We start from the raw sequence: 17337 nt of genomic DNA, 5'->3' as shown, positions 1-17337 counted from the left end.
ATTATCCCTATTTTGAAAAGAAAAAAAACCTGAGGTGCAAAAAGAGTGACTTAAGCCAAGTCACATAACTACTAGGCAGACCTGACACAACCCCAAGTCATGCTTTTCTACACATTTAAAACCAGAAGGCACTTTAAGAAACCATCCTATCCCTCCTTTTTGACGCCAAGGAGAAAGGCATCTAAAGCAGCCTGGAAAGACCAGTTTGCTTTAACACCCAGGGAGGAGTCTGCAACGTGCCTTGCTCGTCGAATTTCTCTGGCTACTCAGGGCCTTGAAGTCTCATCAAAAGTCCTCTCCTGTCCTTCAAGCCAATTTCTTTTTCCTACACCTCCTTCCTGCAGTCTGAGAATCATTGTCCTTCTCTGATAATTTTGAAAGGCCTGGAAACTGAGACCAAGTACTCTAAGCCTTCCTTCCCGTGTTGGGGACAATGAGACCATGAAGCATTAGAAGGAATTCAAGAATAGTCAGTCATACAGCATTTCTCCCCACTTTACCTGACCGTCTGACACCTTTTTCCCTGTTCAAAGCTAACACTGCCTAATGACTAACATTCTCTTGAAACACAGAATAAGAACTGGGAAGCAAAATAAGAAAAACAAAAATGCTTTCTCGGCCTGCTGCTATTATTTTAACGCTTAGTGGTTGTAAACAAATACACATGATTTCACAGAACAAGTTTGTCAAACTGACTTCTTATGAAATAAGAAATACCTACCAACACCACTTCATGTCAAGAATAATGTCATAAATAGCATCTGTTAGTGTTTGAACATTCTCAAACTTCATTCCTCGGCTAAAATATATGCAAACAAAAAACAAAAAAAAGACAAACTTTAATAACAGTTCTCTTTTAAAACTTAAGATATGCTATTTAAGGTAGCTTCTAAAAGTTAAAGAAAATTATTACTATAAGTACATGAGGTTAACACTACTATAAATTATACAGGCAGTTGTATAAATGTTTATAGTTAATCTGCATTGTGGAAGAAAATATACTTAAGAATATACTAAAACATATCAAAGGTCTCAAAAGCTTCTCTCTCCACCAAAGTTTCAATACCTAGATAAATGAACCCACGTTAGAGCCACCAGGGTTGTGATGAGAGAACCTTGCTTTTAGAATACACAGAAGTTAAGTTACCATTAAAATGATTCACCGATTATTGTTTTTCTAGAGCAAATTCTACTGAAGTTTATCCAGAGGGAAAGAAGTATTACTAAAAGAGTATGAAAACGAGCCCGCAGGATGATTTTTAAGGAAAGGAACTCTATTGTTTCTGCCAGGCTTAGACTCAAGCAGAAAGGAAAAGCTCCAGAAATTTTTCAACTGAATAATAAAAGGAAAAATGGACGTCTAAGTCTCCAAGTCGTTTTGGAACAGAGAAACTGTAAATATTTTAGGAACAATTAATTTAAATTTTTGGCTAAAATAAAACACATAAGAAAATTAAAATGAAGTAAACAAATGATACTCCTTTCCTTTCTAACAATGAGAAGAAAATTTTCTTCCCAAGGAAGACACGAGAAACTCACGTGCCTGTGGCAGCATCCACCACAGACATTGGAACTGATCAAAACTCATCTCAGAAAGCCATCTTACCAATGCTCATGGAAGTCAAATGAAACGTAAGTGAGGTGTGAGTTGTTAAAGAGCAACACCTGCTTCAGGTAAGCGTCGCCAATAATTTTCTCTCTTCCTGCCTGGTCTACCAAGTTAATAATAACCTATGAGAGTAAAGAAGAGAAATTCAGCTTAATTCGATGTTAGAATCATAATGTGATTTATTTGAAATTATGTTTGAGAAGTATTTTATAGCCATGCTTAGAAATTAATCCACTCAAGCATCAATTTTTTTTCCTATAAAATTAAATTTCCACTTCTTACATTTAGGTTTATGAGAATTGCTTACATCAATGACATTAATAGCTTTTTAATACATTATACATTTACAATGACCAACTAGAATAAATAATGAAAACAAGGTCCTTTAGAATAGCAAATATTTAAAATATCTGGAATACTTTTTAAAGAAATATACAAAACCTATATACTGGACATTATATAACTTTGCTGAAATACACAAAAGAAAACCTGAATAAATGGAGACATACCATGGCGCTAGATAGCAAGATTCAATATTATACAGATGTCAGGTCTCCCCAGATTAATCTATATATTCAACAATCTCAATCAAAAATTGATCAGGATCTTTCTATAGACTTGACAAGTTAATTCTAAAGTTCATCTGAAAGAGTAAATATGTGGAAAAAGTTTTGCAAGCTAATAATAATACAGGAGGACTTTTCCCACTGGTGAGCAAAACATACTCCAAATATATAGCTATTAAAACTGTGTAGAAATAGATGAATGACTCAACAGAACAGGACAGGCAGCCTAGAAACAGGCCTGTGTACATTGAGAAATCTAAGACATGATAATATCATCCTGGGAGAAATATGGACTATTCTGTAAATGGTATGGGGAAAATATCTATTTAGGGAGGAAAAAAAACTTACTTCAGCTCCCTATATCTCATTATACACAAAATAAATTCTAGATGCAGTAGTGATTTAAACAATTTTTTCTTCAAGTTATTTAAAAGCTAGAACAAAATCCGGGGTGAGGTTTCCATCATTGTAAGATGGAGCATGACTTTCTAAGTATAACATAAAAAAAAAGAGGGAATAAAGAAAAAGATGGACAAATGTGACAAAGTAAAAATCTAAAACCTCTGTGCACCAAATGACAGAATAAGCAAGGTAGCAACAACAACAAAAAGAAATTCCTAGGAGACTACATCTGCAGCATAAAAACCAGTAATATAAATTCAGTAAGAAAAAAATGGGTAAACACTACAGAGGATACTCACAAGAGAAAATCCATAAATAGCCAATAAACATGACTACGATTTTGATTAACAAAATTGTAGTCTCATGTTTAAAATTAATCAAAGGAATACAAATTTTAAAACAGAAAACTAGTTTTCACCTAAACAAGGCAAAACCTGACTACTAAATATAGACAACACTCGTGAGTATGTGGAAAATGGGCACTGGCTCTCGTGGTTGCGGACAGTGTGAACAGGTGTGATGTTTGGGGGAGAAAAAGAGCAATAGGTATCAACTTTGAATACACACACTGTTTGATCCAGTCATTTCACTTCTAGAAATTTATTCTCTAAAGCCACAGGATATATAAAAGATGTTTTCTGGAGAATTTGTGTAATAGCAAAAACTATACCCTAAAGATCCACCAAAGGAGAAATGGTTAAACAGCCATGAGATATTATGTGAAAACAGTTGTAGAACAGTATATATGGTATAGCCCTCTTTTGACTTAAATTTTGAATGTGTATATATGCACATGTCAAGGTGTGTTTTGCTGCAAATGACAAATCACTGACTCAAATCTCAGAACAAAAAGTCTGGAGGTTGCGTGATTCCAGAATTGCTTAATTCAGTGGTTACCGGTACGAGTTCTTTTCCATCCTCAGCATCTGGGTCAATCCTCAGGCTGGTTCATTTACGGCCTTGGCATAACTACAGCAGTACCACATCCAGACACAGCAACAACAGAGGGACTGTTGGTTCCTGTGTATCTTTTAATTAGAGCAGGAAATCTTTCCCAGCAGACATCCGTTCACATCAGACCTCATTGGCCAAATTGTCAATGAACATACACGGGCCCATGCCTAAACCAATCACTGGCAAATGCAACAGTGGTGTCACCATGACTGAGTCAGACCAACCGTGGGCCCACCTCCCAGAGGGATGAGGGTGGATAAGCAGACACTGTGGGGGTGCTGTTAGCAACGAGGAAGTCTGCTCAACATATATGCCTATAAAGTTGATGTGTACAAACAGGTCTTGAAAGTCAACAGCGAGCAGGGATGAGGGTGGTGAGAAAGTTAAGTTATGGCTTCTGCTTCCTTTACACATCTCAGTATTGCTTCCATTTTTACAGAGATTACGTGTTACATTAAAATTGTGGTTTATTCTCTGTAATGCTACTTATAGTCACACATATTGCTAATACATGAATTTATTCATGTAAAAAACTAAAATGTGGATAAAGGTCAAATCCTTCCGACCATAACCCACCCCACAGCCTTTCCTGGGGGTAACTCCTGGTAACAGTTTGATGTGTGTCCTTTCAGTCCACAGAAGTGCATTCCCATATCAACATGCAGGCCATATATGTGTGAGAACATACGTACATGGAAGAGAATTACATACGCGTGTGTGTGTATATATATAAATGCATGATTCTGTTTTGTGGGTTGTAAGAGGTAACAATACCACACACTATTACAGTTTTCTCACTCCATTATATGAATGCACACAGATCTGCTTTATCAATTTTAAGCATTTGTATTTAACACTTTAGATGTGCTGTACTTTACCCGTTGACTTCCTGATGAACAGCTAAGGTGTTTTTATGCTGCAATGTTCTTGAACATGACTCCTTGAATGAACACATGTTTCTCTCAGGAAGATTTAAAAAGTTTTATACTCGAGTCCAGTTGCCCCACATCCTTGACAAAGCCGGGTAGTTCCCATCTTTTTATTTTAGCCATTCTGGTGTATGTGTGTGGTGGTTTTAATTTGCATTTTCCTGATGATTAATGAAGTACAGCAGCTTTTCGTATGTTTATTGGCCTTTTGGATATCCTTTTTTATGAAGAGTCTGCTCAAGTCTTTTGCCCATTTTTCTTTTGGGTTGTACATTTTTTTTTATGGATTTATAGTTTTTATATAGTCTAAATATGAATCCTTTGTAATACATATCTTTTCCTACTTTGGGAACTGCCTTTCCATTCTCTTAACGGTACCTTTTAATAATCAGAAATTATTTTAGTAAAGTCAAATTTATCAATTTTTCATTATAGTTGGTGCTGTCAAAGTCCTATTTCATTTTAATAGTTTTGACAAATAATATCTAAAACATGTAATATTTTAATATTTATAATAAGTTTTAAAAAATAAATGATAAAGATTTAATAAAAATAAAAAATTTTGTAAAGTTAGTTTTATCAACTTTTTTCATTATGGTTAGTGCTTTTTAAGATCTGTTTAAGACCCAAGGTCAAAAAAATGTCCTCGGGCCGGCCAAGTGGCGCGATGGTTAAGAGCTGGCTTGGGATGCCAGAGGGCCCCGGTTCGGATCCCACATATGAGGGCCGGTGACACTGCCCTCCACAAAAAAAACAAAACAAACAAACAAACAAAAATGTTCTCTATTTCCTCTAAAAGGTTTTCATTTAACTTTACATATTTAGATCCATACCCATCTGGAACTAATTTTTTTATGTGGTATGTAGGATAGGTATCAAAAAGCAAAATTACTAGGTTAACAGTATAAACGTATTTTATTTTGATAGGCAATACGATTCAAAATGGCTGTACCAACTTAGGCTCCCTCTAGCAGTGTGTGAGCGTTCTCATTTCCCCACACACCTACCTTTATCTCTCATTATCAAACTTTATCGTTTTTTTCAATCTTAGGGTTTGTATTTTATTTCCACGCTGGGACTTTCTTTGGGATTGCACAAAATTTATATATGAATTTTGGAAGTACTGAAATCTATTCAGTATTGAGTCTTTTCTTTCAGGAACATGGTTTTTCTCTCCATTTATTCAAATTTTCTTTTGCATTCTTCATTAACTCTCACCACTGTCCCACCTCCCCAGTATCTTTTTTTGTATTTCTTAGATTTTAGGTTATTTCTTCCTATTTTATTTTTGTTGCTGTTAGAAAAATGCATCCCATGGCATTACACATTCAGACTGGCCATTGCTGATGGATAAGAGAGTTACTGACTATATTAATCTTATATCTGAAATCCAGTCATCTTATTGAACTTGTATTTCACCTAATAATTTTCAATGGATTTTGGTTTATATGATCACATTCCTACATGAGTATAAGAATACATAAGAAAGGTGGGCAGAGAAAAAAAGATATTGAAAGATAGATATCAAATTGTTATCTCCAAAAGGTGGAACTGTATGGGTGGTACTGAGAGACGCCTTTCATTTCTTACTCTAGATACTTCTTAGATTGTAATAATTGTCAGTAAACTAATATCTTATCTAAAAATGGAGTAAAGTAGCTGACAGTGACATTTCCTAAAAAATACTAAGAATACTCGTAGCTTACTTTAAATATGTATCACTTATTATATATCAAGTATATTGTATGTCAATTATATTGTTGTCAATTATACCTCAATAAAGCTATTAAGAAACCAACAAACAAATAAAAAAATACTCATAGTTTATATATGTTCTTTAACTTCATGACAAATGCAATTTTGCTTAATTATGAATAGTACATTGTTATTTCATGAAATTTAAAAAACAGATATACAATCATTTCTAAATATGAAGGAACATTTTACTACTACAGATCAAAGCCCACCTGTTTTTTGTAAATTTTCAGTTGTTCTTCAAAATGGGCACAGAAATAGGCAACAGTTTCCTTTTCACCTACAAAGAAGTGATACAAAATCTATGTTTCCTTCCCATGTTTAACACAGAAATTAGTGTCTAGTCCATCTTTACTCTTACTTTTAAGTCATTTATTGACAGCCCAAATATATTAATAACTAAGATTTTCTAAAAGCAGTACTTTAAAATGAAATGCTAAGCCAAAGAGCTCTGATTTTTTTCCCCAGTATGACTAAGTTGAAACATAAAGTGCAAATTGTGAAATTATAACATTTATTATTTGTATAGCCAGCCTACTGTCAGAAATGGTTTCATGTGGTTAATATCAAGGATATTAAAAACAAGTTGTACTGAATCCTCAGAAATATAAATTAAGTTTTGAGAAAAGAAGTATTCTGCAAACAATTTTTAAAATCAACCTCATTCAGTAATCTAATTAGATTGACATGACTTAGCTTTCCCAGTGCTAAAGTTAAAATACTGGAAGAAATTAAATCCGCAATATTTAAAACAACAACAACAAACCTTTCGCAGTGAGACATTTTCTTGTAGTCACCACCTTGTTAAGATATTTCCTGCTTTTACAAATATTGGCTATATTTGCCCTTTTCCAAAATTAAACATCCAAAGAAGTATTCTTCAAAGAAACATCAATTAAAATTTTGAAATAGGGGCCGGTCGACTGGTGCGTTGGTTAAGAGCTGGCTTGGGACGCTAGCTCTGAACAGCAGGGCCTGGGTTCGGATCCCACATGAGGGCCAGTGACACTGCCCTCTACAGCTAAGATGGTGAACAACAGCTCGACCTGGAGCTGGGCTGCTGTGAGTGGCCGGCGACAGCGGAGGCTACAGTGGAGCTGCAGTGGACTGTCATAAGTTACTGTGAGCAGCCAGCAACCAGCGTGAGTGGCTGGCAGCCGGTGTGAGCTGCCAAGAGCTGCCGTGAGCAGCCAGAGGCCAGAGGCCAATCTGCTTCACCCAGAAAGAGCACAATGATCACAATACCAACAGGGGCCAGTGAAGCAATATCCTCCACAACTAGACTGATGAACAAAAGGACAGCAACTTGTCTGATCCCCTCCCCCAATTCCCCAATAAAATCTTTAAAAACAAAAATTTGAAATAAGCTGTTTTGCTGTATTGCTAGGGAATTTTTCTTTTATTGCTAAATTACATAGATTGTCAACAGCTATTATTACTCCTGTGTTTACTATACCACTATTAAATTTCACTGTATGAGTTATTGTTTTGAATGAAGGATCTGGCAAAACAAATCCAAATCTACAAAGTATCTAATATTTAAAGAAAACATCCTGTCTGAAATCATCATTTGCAACCAAATAACTGACATGCTTACTTTTGTCCAGCCGAGGTCTTGGATTGTATCGATATCCAACCTGGCTCCAAAAGACAGGCACAGAGCCTCGAGTTTGAATAAACGACAAGGTATGATTATGAACATGAATTAACTGCTCAGTCTCCACGTAATTTGCAACATTTCCATTTTTATCCACTCCTCTTCGTTTATAGCGCATCCCTAAAAGAAAATTAAAACAGAAAACAGCAACATGTAAAAAGAATTATTTAGTCTGATTAGATTATGCTTCTTAACCAACTCTATGTCTTTTAGGATTGCCTTGGGGATCTAATGTGCAACAGCCAGGCAGAACTGTATCCACTTACCCAAACCATGACTGTATGCATCATTGTTTTTTAAAAGTTGAAGCTGAGCTAGATCCTGTGAACTGAAAGAGAAGGGTTTTCCCAAAGGTGCTAGCACTCAGAAAGGATTTAGTACCGTGATACAGGCTGTCAGTGGGAAGAACGGTATTTTGGAAGCACAACCCAAATGACTTTCTTCTCTTCTCCATATATTTACACCATGTTTCTCCATATATATATATATATGTGTGTGTGTGTGTGTGTGTATATGTATGTATGTGTGTATGTGTGTGTGTGTGTGTGTGTGTGTGTGTGTGTNTTGGATTAGTGTTCAAAGGAATAACTTAAATATTCACAATGGAAAGAAAATGAAAAATTTGAATAAGATACAGATATTTCCAGGTAAAATCACTGATCCTAAAAAACAAAGCAAAACAAACAAAAAAACCTCATGGGAAATAATAGCAATCTCTCTTTCTGTAAGTATTTTGCCTTAGGTGAAATAAAACATAACAACACCCGGAAGGAAGTCTGGAAAGTCCAGCAAAAATAAGCATGTTAGTTACAGGGTTAAATAATCCAAATATATTTTTTACAGTTTGAGTTTTAAGACAAGAAAAATGTAGAAGCATAGCATCACTATTGTTCAACAATCCCAGTATCCATCAGGCATAATTTTGCAATATTAAAGCACCAATGCAGGCAATTGTATTTATTTTTACCACCCACCAGAAAAAGAAACATTGTTCAGTTAAAGCTGCCACACTGAGATCTGGATACACAGTGTAATCAAGAACAAAGGTAATTTAGTGCTATGACATGAAGATATTTTTCCAACTTTTTAAACATATTGCAATGGGGAAAATGTCAATTTTGCAACCCTGGCTCCTCCAGGAAAAGACAGACAAAGAAATCTGACTTCCTCAGCAACATAAGAAAACTGATTAGGAAGTGATTATTTTAAAAAGCATGACCAGTAGAGCAAACTAAAACAATAGCCCTGGAAAAGAGTCAATTGCTTGCCCTCTACAATAACTGACTCACTTATAAGGGGATATNTATATATATATATATATATATATATATCACATTTCTTTCTCCTTTTGTTAAATCTCCCCCATTTGCCTCTCTCTAGTAATTGGTCTTTGATCACATCACAGAGTCACTGAGCACTTTGAAGCCAACTGTGTTTCCAAATCCATTATTGTCATCAGCATTTCAACACCCCTGCAGGTTTTCCATCCTCACCTGGATCTGATCTGCAGGCTGGTACAGCCCTCTACTCACCTGCTCTGTGCCTGCTGCGGCGTGAAATGAGAGCCACTAAAAATCGTGGGTGAATGTCATCCACGCAGGTGGGCTCCTGAGGCGGGGTCTCTGGGCTGCTTTTCTCATCATCAGATGATTCGTTATAATTCACCACAAGTTCTTCAATCTGCACAAAACCCTGGATAATGGGGATAATCCAGAAATCCACATCCGGGGTCTGAAAACAACAGGAACACCACGTTGTTTCTATCTGTACAGCACTGCTGCTTTCTTAAACCCAAACAGTAGCTAGCACGTATTTGTCAGTTTATCAGAAGCAGAGACCTTCCATTCTTTTTTTTCTTTTTTAATTGAAGTTTATTGGGGTGACAATGGTTAGTCAAGTTAAATAGGTTTCAAGTGTACAATTCTGTAATACATCACCTACATATCACATTGTGTGTTTACTTCCCAGAGTCAGTTCTCCTTCCATCACCATATACTGGGTTGTTGGAAAAGTCATGACGTGTTTTTTTCCCTATGTTTTTCATTGCAAAAATGCATCATGACTTTCCCGACAACCCAATATTTAATCTGAAACCTTCCATTCTTTAACCGTAGCTTCTGCTTACTGGGGATCGCTAAGGAATAGAGGGAGGAATGGGGGTGGAGCAGAGAGCCTTTCCTTTTTTTTATGAAGGTCATTCCAAAAGAGCTGCCTGAGAGTGACCAGAGAACAAGAGCCTGACAGCCGGGATACAAGTTCAAGCCCCACCACTTACTACTTCACCAGGGTGAATCAATGAACCTCACTCACCAGTGCCTGCACGTCCTGCTTCAAGAAATAGGAAAAACTACTACCACACAGGTTGCTGTGAAGATTAAATGAGTAAAATGTACAAAGTGTTTAGCATAGTGCCTCCCTTATAGTAGCTATTTAATAAATGTGGCAATTATGATTATACCTGTTGGTATAGAAAAACTAAACCTTAAAGACTGATTTTCGATTCTCAATTGTATTAGTCCTTTGATAAAATATAGTAACTCTGATCACTTTATTATGAAACACAGAGATCTACTCTATTTTCTAGTTTAGAAAAACTTGCCTCACCAAGCTAAAATCCAAGTAGTAAATGAAGTAGCAACAACAACAAAAAATCCTTTCCATAAATATTTTAAAAAGTCATCTAACATATCTAGGACAGTACTGATTAAAGTTAGAGATTTCCTCTTCTGTGTCTCTCAGACTAAGAATCCTCCATTTTCTCAGCTGACTGTATGCAGGGGCAGTATAGGATGAAAAGCGCTACAGACAGCTGTTCTCGGTGCCCCATTTCTCTCCTATTTCCAGAGCTCGATGGAGCCCTAACTTCAGCATCACTTCATATCCCTCTTCCTCCATAACCATATACTCCAAGTCCCACCTCACAGTTTTGTCTTGTATTATGGAGCCTGCAAATAGGATCTTAGGGAAGTGGTTCGAGTTGAAAATCGAAAAGCTCTACCCACATTATTCTTATCACTATTCCCATTATTTGTATTTTTGTTCTATTGTAGCACTGAATGCAAAACTCTTGACAGGCACAGAGAGATGTATGTTGCCAAATGCCACCTTTATTGCAAGTCATCAGTTTTAAATGGTAATGCAATGTGTCTGACAAGAACTCTGCAAAACATTAGAACATAGTATGTCAGCAGACAGGACAAATATTCATTATAGACAGCCTTATTTTTATCCCCAATCACAGGGATTTAGTGGTCATAGTTTCAACATGATTAAGAGAGGTGAGAACATTTTCATGCCTCAGTCTCAATAGAGGCATGATAAATATCTAGTGGTAGAAACCACTAGATAATCCAAATCCTTTATATTAACCACCACCAACGGGAGAAATAGAAGAAAAAAGTTTGAAATTTGCGAAAAGTTAAGAAAAAGATAGTATGTGACCTTATTCAGCCATTAGCCCACTTTGTATCCAAAACAGCAACTAGTACATAGCAGGCCTTCCACAGATATTTGTGGATATACTAAATAAATGAATTATTGCCTTTGGGCAGTCATAATTGACATATGTGACAGAGTAAAAAAAGAATTATCAGTTTAGAAGGAATCTCAGGCAATAATCTCATCAGGTTCCCTGTCTTCCCTGATTCAAATCACGGCTGTACTGCAAAGTCCTTCGAGCTTTCTCGACTCCAATTCCCAGATGAGGAAACAGGAAAGGTAAATGACTTGGTATCCCTAAGGGAAAACTGTGCTTCGGCATCTCCAATGGGTAAACAAAACACCTGTTGTGTACGAACTCTGTGGACATCACCTCCCCAGCCTCTGATTACTACCATCCGAGGAGAACCTGCTCAGAAGCTCGGCCAGCGGCTATGCAGTGGAATTGTGAGCCGCCTTAAAACCACGCCCAGGCTTTCCCTAGCTAACCGATTCCCATGCTAGAGGGAAAAACGTTACAGTAAGATTTTTAAATTGTTTCAAAATATTTGTTTAACAACTACCTTAGGATATTTTAGAAACAACTACTCACACCAATCTCAGTAAGATCGCGTATCATATATTTATTCCAAAAAAATCGGTCATCAACCTAGAAGAGGTAGAGAACAGACAGTTCAGAAACATGTGGTTTCAGTTTTCCTCTAACACCCAAAGCGTCTGTCAACTGTTCCTGCTCTGAGCCGTGAGAGGTACCTTCTGCCAGAGGGGCCGGGGGTCGCTCTCCCCAGTGCTTTGCCTCTGCACTGAATTGGTCAGGTCATAGGTCAAGCTATAGTAAAAGGATTCCGCGTCCATAAACATCTTCAGCAACTCCTCAAGTAATCTCCTCTCCAACTTCTCCTTTTCTTTACTTTCCTTAACCTGTAAGAAATGAATCTACTATCACTGCAGGAATTACATGTAAAGAACTATATGGCTAAGAGACACCTTTCTAGCAAAGGAGTGAAAATAACCCCAGCAACAGGCAGAGACAGTGCTGGACTATGACAAGTGGTTTGAAAATAAGTTTACCGGTTGCAAAATGACCCCTCAATTTAAGGCTAATCAAAGCAATGCCCGGCCCGTGTCAGTCAAACTCTTACTTTCTTTTTATTAGGAGCAGACACATTGGATTTAATATGTGTAAAGGTCTTCAGCAGAAACTTTGAGTCATCAGGAGATGGTATAATCTTCTCTGGTTTGTTAATTCCAAAGTGATGCTTCTTACAAAGCTAAATGATTAGGGAGAGAAAGAATTCATTGTTATTAATATCTACTTGTTAAATGTTCACGTATGAGTGTAGAAGTAAACACCACCGCTCATTCACTGTGGTTAAAAGTAAACCTCAAGAGTCAGTAAAATGACCAAATAGACAACTGATATTAGGAAACACAGCTGTGCGTTCAGTGATTTGAAAGCTACAATTGAGGAGAAGCAAAGAATACAGGACAGGACATTCTTAGGATTTAGGGGTGGAAAATTCAGGTTAGGATCGTAATTACAGTAAGTTCTAATCTAATATAACTGAAGAGTAAAATGTTCTGGTTCAAGTTTATTAATTCCTTAAAAATTGGCATCTAAAGTTAAAAATATCACAAAATATACATTTGCTATATGCTTCAGGGGCATTACTTCACAGCTATCTGTGCTAAATATTCATCCATGCTAGTTAATTGAGTGTTTCGGTTTAGAAGATGTCAAGATTCTACTGGGAATCTTAAAAAGCAGGACATTTCAAACACTTCCTTTCCTCCTACCCTCACACACACTAATGAAGTCAACATAAAAACACACTCTCTGGGTCCAGAGGTACTAAGTCTTAAAACTGATTTATCTAAATAGACATTTAAAATTACTTTGAACATAAACATTTTCAATGAATATTTTAGAGTCTTCCATATAATTACATTTAGAAAAAAATGTGTGGGCCACTATCTTTTTTTAAAAGGTTACATTTAGTCCTACCACAAAATAGAGATAGAGAAAATTACGTTTTGGGACTCCTTCCAGTCCTAAAATGCTTTGTTTAATCAGAGCTCTTGAGATTACAACACAGAGCGCTGAGAGAGGGATCACCTTCCCGTTTCCAGAGGCCCAGCCAGTCCCGTGCTATCTGTGCTTACGCCCTTATCACACACTGATACACACGGCCTCAAAAAGAAAACCACCACAGCCCTACGGAGCTTCCCCAGGTTTTCTATTACTCTACAACTTACATTTCACAACCAAGATTAAGGGCTGATGTTGCTGCTGCTGTTTAAGAAATTAAAAATAAATGATTTTACTTTAAAAGTTGGTATCTATCTGTGTCCATCTAGAGCTAAAATTTTAAACAGATGTCTAATGAGAAACTAAATATGGAAAATGATGCAGTTATCTATTAAGGCAATGAGATACAGCAAATAAGATACACAGACATGGAACATAAGCCTATGAAACTTTAAAGGGTGTTTTTTCAAAAGAAAGAATAGCCATGGTCTCATTTATTTGAACCCCCCCGATTCTTCATTCCATTGTATAGATACTTTTTTTTTAATGGCACACTGCGTTGGAAAACAGTCTGGTAGGTCCTCAAAAGGCTAAACATAGATTTACTATAATGACCCAGCAATTCCATTCCTAGGTATACACCCAAGAGAAAAAGAAATGTCCACCAAAAATCTGTACACAAATGTTCATAGCAATATTATTCATAACAGCCAAAAAGTGAAAACAACCCAAATGTCCATCAGTTAATGGAAGTATAAATAAAATGTGGTTTATCCATACATTTTTTTGCATTTATATCCATGCAATGGAATGAAATGGAGCTAAGTACTGACACATACTACAATAGGCACGAATCTTAAAAACACTGTGCTAACTAAAAAGAAGTCAGTTACAAAAGGCCACACACTGGGCTGGCCGAGTGGCGCGTTGGTTGAGTTGGCTTGGGACACCAGCTGTGAGCAGCAGATTCAGTTCGGATCCCACATGAGGGCCAGTGACGCTGCGCCCTCTATAGCTAAGATGGTGAACAACAGCTCGACCTGGAGCTGGGCTGCCGTGAGTCGCCGGCAACGGCGTAGGCTGCAGTGAACCTGCAGTGGGCTGCCATAAACTACTGTGAGTGGCTGGCAACCGGCGTGAGCGGTCGGCAGCCAGTGTGAGCTGCCAAGAACCACCATGAGCAGCCGTCCAGTGGCCGGTGATCGATCTGCCTCACCCGGGAAGAGCACAATGATAATACCAACATGGGCCAGTGAAGTGACATCCTCCACAACTAGACTGAAGAACAAAAGGACAGCAACTTGTCTGTTCCCCTCCCCCGATTCCCCAATGCCTTTCCCCTCCCCCAACTCCCCAATAAAATCTTTAAAAAAAAAAGCCACACATTGTATGATTCTATTTATAAGAAATGTTGAGAAAAATTCAGCAAATTTTATAGAGACAGAGTAAATTAGTGGTTGCCTTGGACTAACGGAGCTAGCGTTTGGAGGAAAATGAGGGGTGACTGCTAATGAGTACGGGGTTTCTTTGTGGGGTGAGGAAAATGTTCTAAAATTGATTGTGTGATGGTCACAGAACTACGAATATACTAAAAACCACTGAATTATAATGCGTGAACTGTATAGTGTGTGAATTACAAGAAAAAAATGGCAAACAAGCCATATACTTGAGGTAAAAAGGCAACTGACACAAACTAGAAATTTTATTAATTCCCGACTCTGAAATAAAATTGTTTCTGCTCCAGTTACAGAAGACAGACTAAAGCCTAGCAAATTTGAGAACAGAGACCCGAGGAGCCTGCTGGGAGGGAAAAGATGAGAGCAGTGGATAGTCAAAGCAATACACAGGTGTCCAAACTAGAAAGATGCTAAGAAGATGTAAGAATCAGTTTTATTTTAAAAGTCTTTTTATGTGCATAAGATATGTATATTCATGAAAAGTAATAAGAACTAAGTAGGAAAAAATATGTAAAAATGCAATAAAAACTATTCTGAAAATTTGAAAGTAACATTGCTCCTTCAAAGAGCTTGGAGCAAATGAAAACAACCATTAAAACGCATCAGAATATTGACAATGATTATTTCTAAGTGGTGGGGTGTTTTTTTTTCATCCTCCTCACTACAATTTACTGTATAAGCAAAAATAAAATTACTAAGCATTTAAAAGCTCCTTTTAAATGTAGTTATATGGAAATTGAAAAGAGAGCCCCAAAGGTTTAAATTAACATGTCAGAAAATAAGCAAGCATTTGTGATTTTCAACGTAACTGTTTCTTTGTCCTTCCTCCTACTAGTCACTGTTGTCAAGTTCCTTTACCATAAAATAGGACTAAAAGGAAGTGGGCGGGGGGGGGAGAAACTTGAGTGCAAATTTTTAAAATTATATTCTCCTGAGAGAAGGGTATACCAAACTATTCACTAAAAATAGGATCTGGAAATACTTTCTCCATAATCACCTTTACCCCTAATTAACAAGTGTCTGTACATATTTTCAGCTCTTACCATGAGCCACAACTTTAATGCCCCTGGTAAGTACTGTAGCTTATATGATCCAACGGTACTGCAAAAATACTCAAATATCTCGTGGGGGGGGCGGGAATCTCATTTTCATTCTTACTTGAAGATAATCTCTTTCACTTGAAAGTGTCAAGAAAGAGAAAAGGAAGCCTGAAGAATAAAAATATTCTTAAAACTTCATAATATTCACATTTTTGTGTTTAAAAAGTCCATGTAAATGTTATTTCCTAAACTTTCCCCACACACACCCATTTATACAACAGTCAGCCACTAGTCTCAAAACTTTCACAGATTGGTGACCACAAAGGGCTTCGAAAACCTCCCTGTAAAGTCCAACAAGTTTCTCTGGATGAGGAGTGACAGTTCATTTCCGCAGGACTAGGAGAGCTGAATGTGCAAACTGATGACTGACAGGTGTACAAGGTGCCAGACCAGCCGGCAGGTCCCCTGCACTAAATCTAACCGCCAGGGCCTCCAGGCGTCCTGCTCAGACCAGAACGCCAGCCCCGCGGGTGCTCACGCTTAAAGCAAAGGTGAGTGACAGAAAGCCATGTTGATCTCGAGATTTGTCAGCAAATCCATCCAAGTATCCAAGAGACACTGATGACAAATTTATTGGCTTAATACAATTTTTGCTAGCCTGGCTGCTCTTCCTTAAAATAAAATACAAAAACTGCAAACACCTGATTTTAATGGGCCTAAATGCCAACTAAGTTATTTGTCTCTGGATCAGCATTTGTTAATGGTGTTCTATAGTAGCTTTAGTACAAATGAAGGGGAAAAAGAAGTATTCTCATCTCTTTTTTCTTTTTATTATTAGTTTCTGGTGTACAGAACAATGCAATATCTCATCTCCTTTTGTTTCCTGTAACAAACAGAATATCAGGGTCCTCTGCAATTAATTTTAATATTGGTTTCTTAAAATTAGATTGTCAAACTTCAATAAAATCTGAAGCATAAAAATGATCAGAGGTTCACTTATTTTTTAAAACAATTTAACCCTGTCCCTAAACTTCCTCTCCAAGAATGCAGCCTGGAAAAACACATATTGAGTTGTGGGGTGGTGGGTGCTATGTTACCTGTTGCCTGCTGTTCAGGTAACAGGGAGGCATCTCAACAGAGTGATACAGGACCAAAAGGCCTGAGTCCAGGTGCAGACCCCACCACGTACCAGCTGTGACTTAACCCTTGCCAATCCCCCTTTCTTCCTCTGTGCAACATGGATCGGAACAGTGCCCACCTTATAGGGTCATTCAACGGAGTACATATGATAATCCAAGCAGCCCTGCAGGCCTGCCTGGCACATCACATAGTAGTGAAAACAGGCTAGGACTGTGGCATCCCTCGGTGCCATATCCCCACACTGAAAGCAGACATGATACAGATGCTTTCACGGGTGGCTTCTACCAGGCAGCAGCACAGTGGGGTGAAAAACACGGGCCCTGGGCAATCACCTGGCCAATTATTTTGGCTTTGAGTCACC

General features: G+C 37.4%; 1 protein-coding gene across 4 annotated transcripts in view; it reads right to left on the bottom strand.

Annotated features, from left to right (window-relative positions):
- The window catches only part of INPP5F (inositol polyphosphate-5-phosphatase F), an 88397-nt gene that overhangs the window by 23983 nt on the left and 47077 nt on the right, over positions 1 to 17337 (bottom strand). For 2 of the 4 annotated variants that reach the window (XR_002124031.1, XM_019642940.1), the window contains exons 4-11: positions 12453 to 12581; positions 12064 to 12231; positions 11903 to 11959; positions 9405 to 9603; positions 7813 to 7992; positions 6428 to 6495; positions 1607 to 1731; positions 722 to 799 (exon numbers count right to left, since the gene is read on the bottom strand). Coding sequence is in view for 3 of the 4 variants with exons in the window: in XM_019642940.1 (XP_019498485.1) it covers positions 722 to 799; positions 1607 to 1731; positions 6428 to 6495; positions 7813 to 7992; positions 9405 to 9603; positions 11903 to 11959; positions 12064 to 12231; positions 12453 to 12581 (1004 nt within the window). In the remaining variant the exon portion in view is untranslated. Of the gene's footprint in view, positions 1 to 721; positions 800 to 1606; positions 1732 to 6427; positions 6496 to 7812; positions 7993 to 9404; positions 9604 to 11902; positions 11960 to 12063; positions 12232 to 12452; positions 12582 to 17337 lie in introns of those variants that run through there. The other 2 variants (XM_019642943.1, XM_019642944.1) reach the window with 2 other exon arrangements.

Source organism: Hipposideros armiger, unplaced genomic scaffold (genome assembly GCF_001890085.2).
Source record: "Hipposideros armiger isolate ML-2016 unplaced genomic scaffold, ASM189008v1 scaffold_74, whole genome shotgun sequence".
NCBI classification, from domain to species: Eukaryota; Metazoa; Chordata; class Mammalia; order Chiroptera; family Hipposideridae; genus Hipposideros; species Hipposideros armiger.
This window is presented reverse-complemented; position numbering and strand designations above follow the sequence as displayed.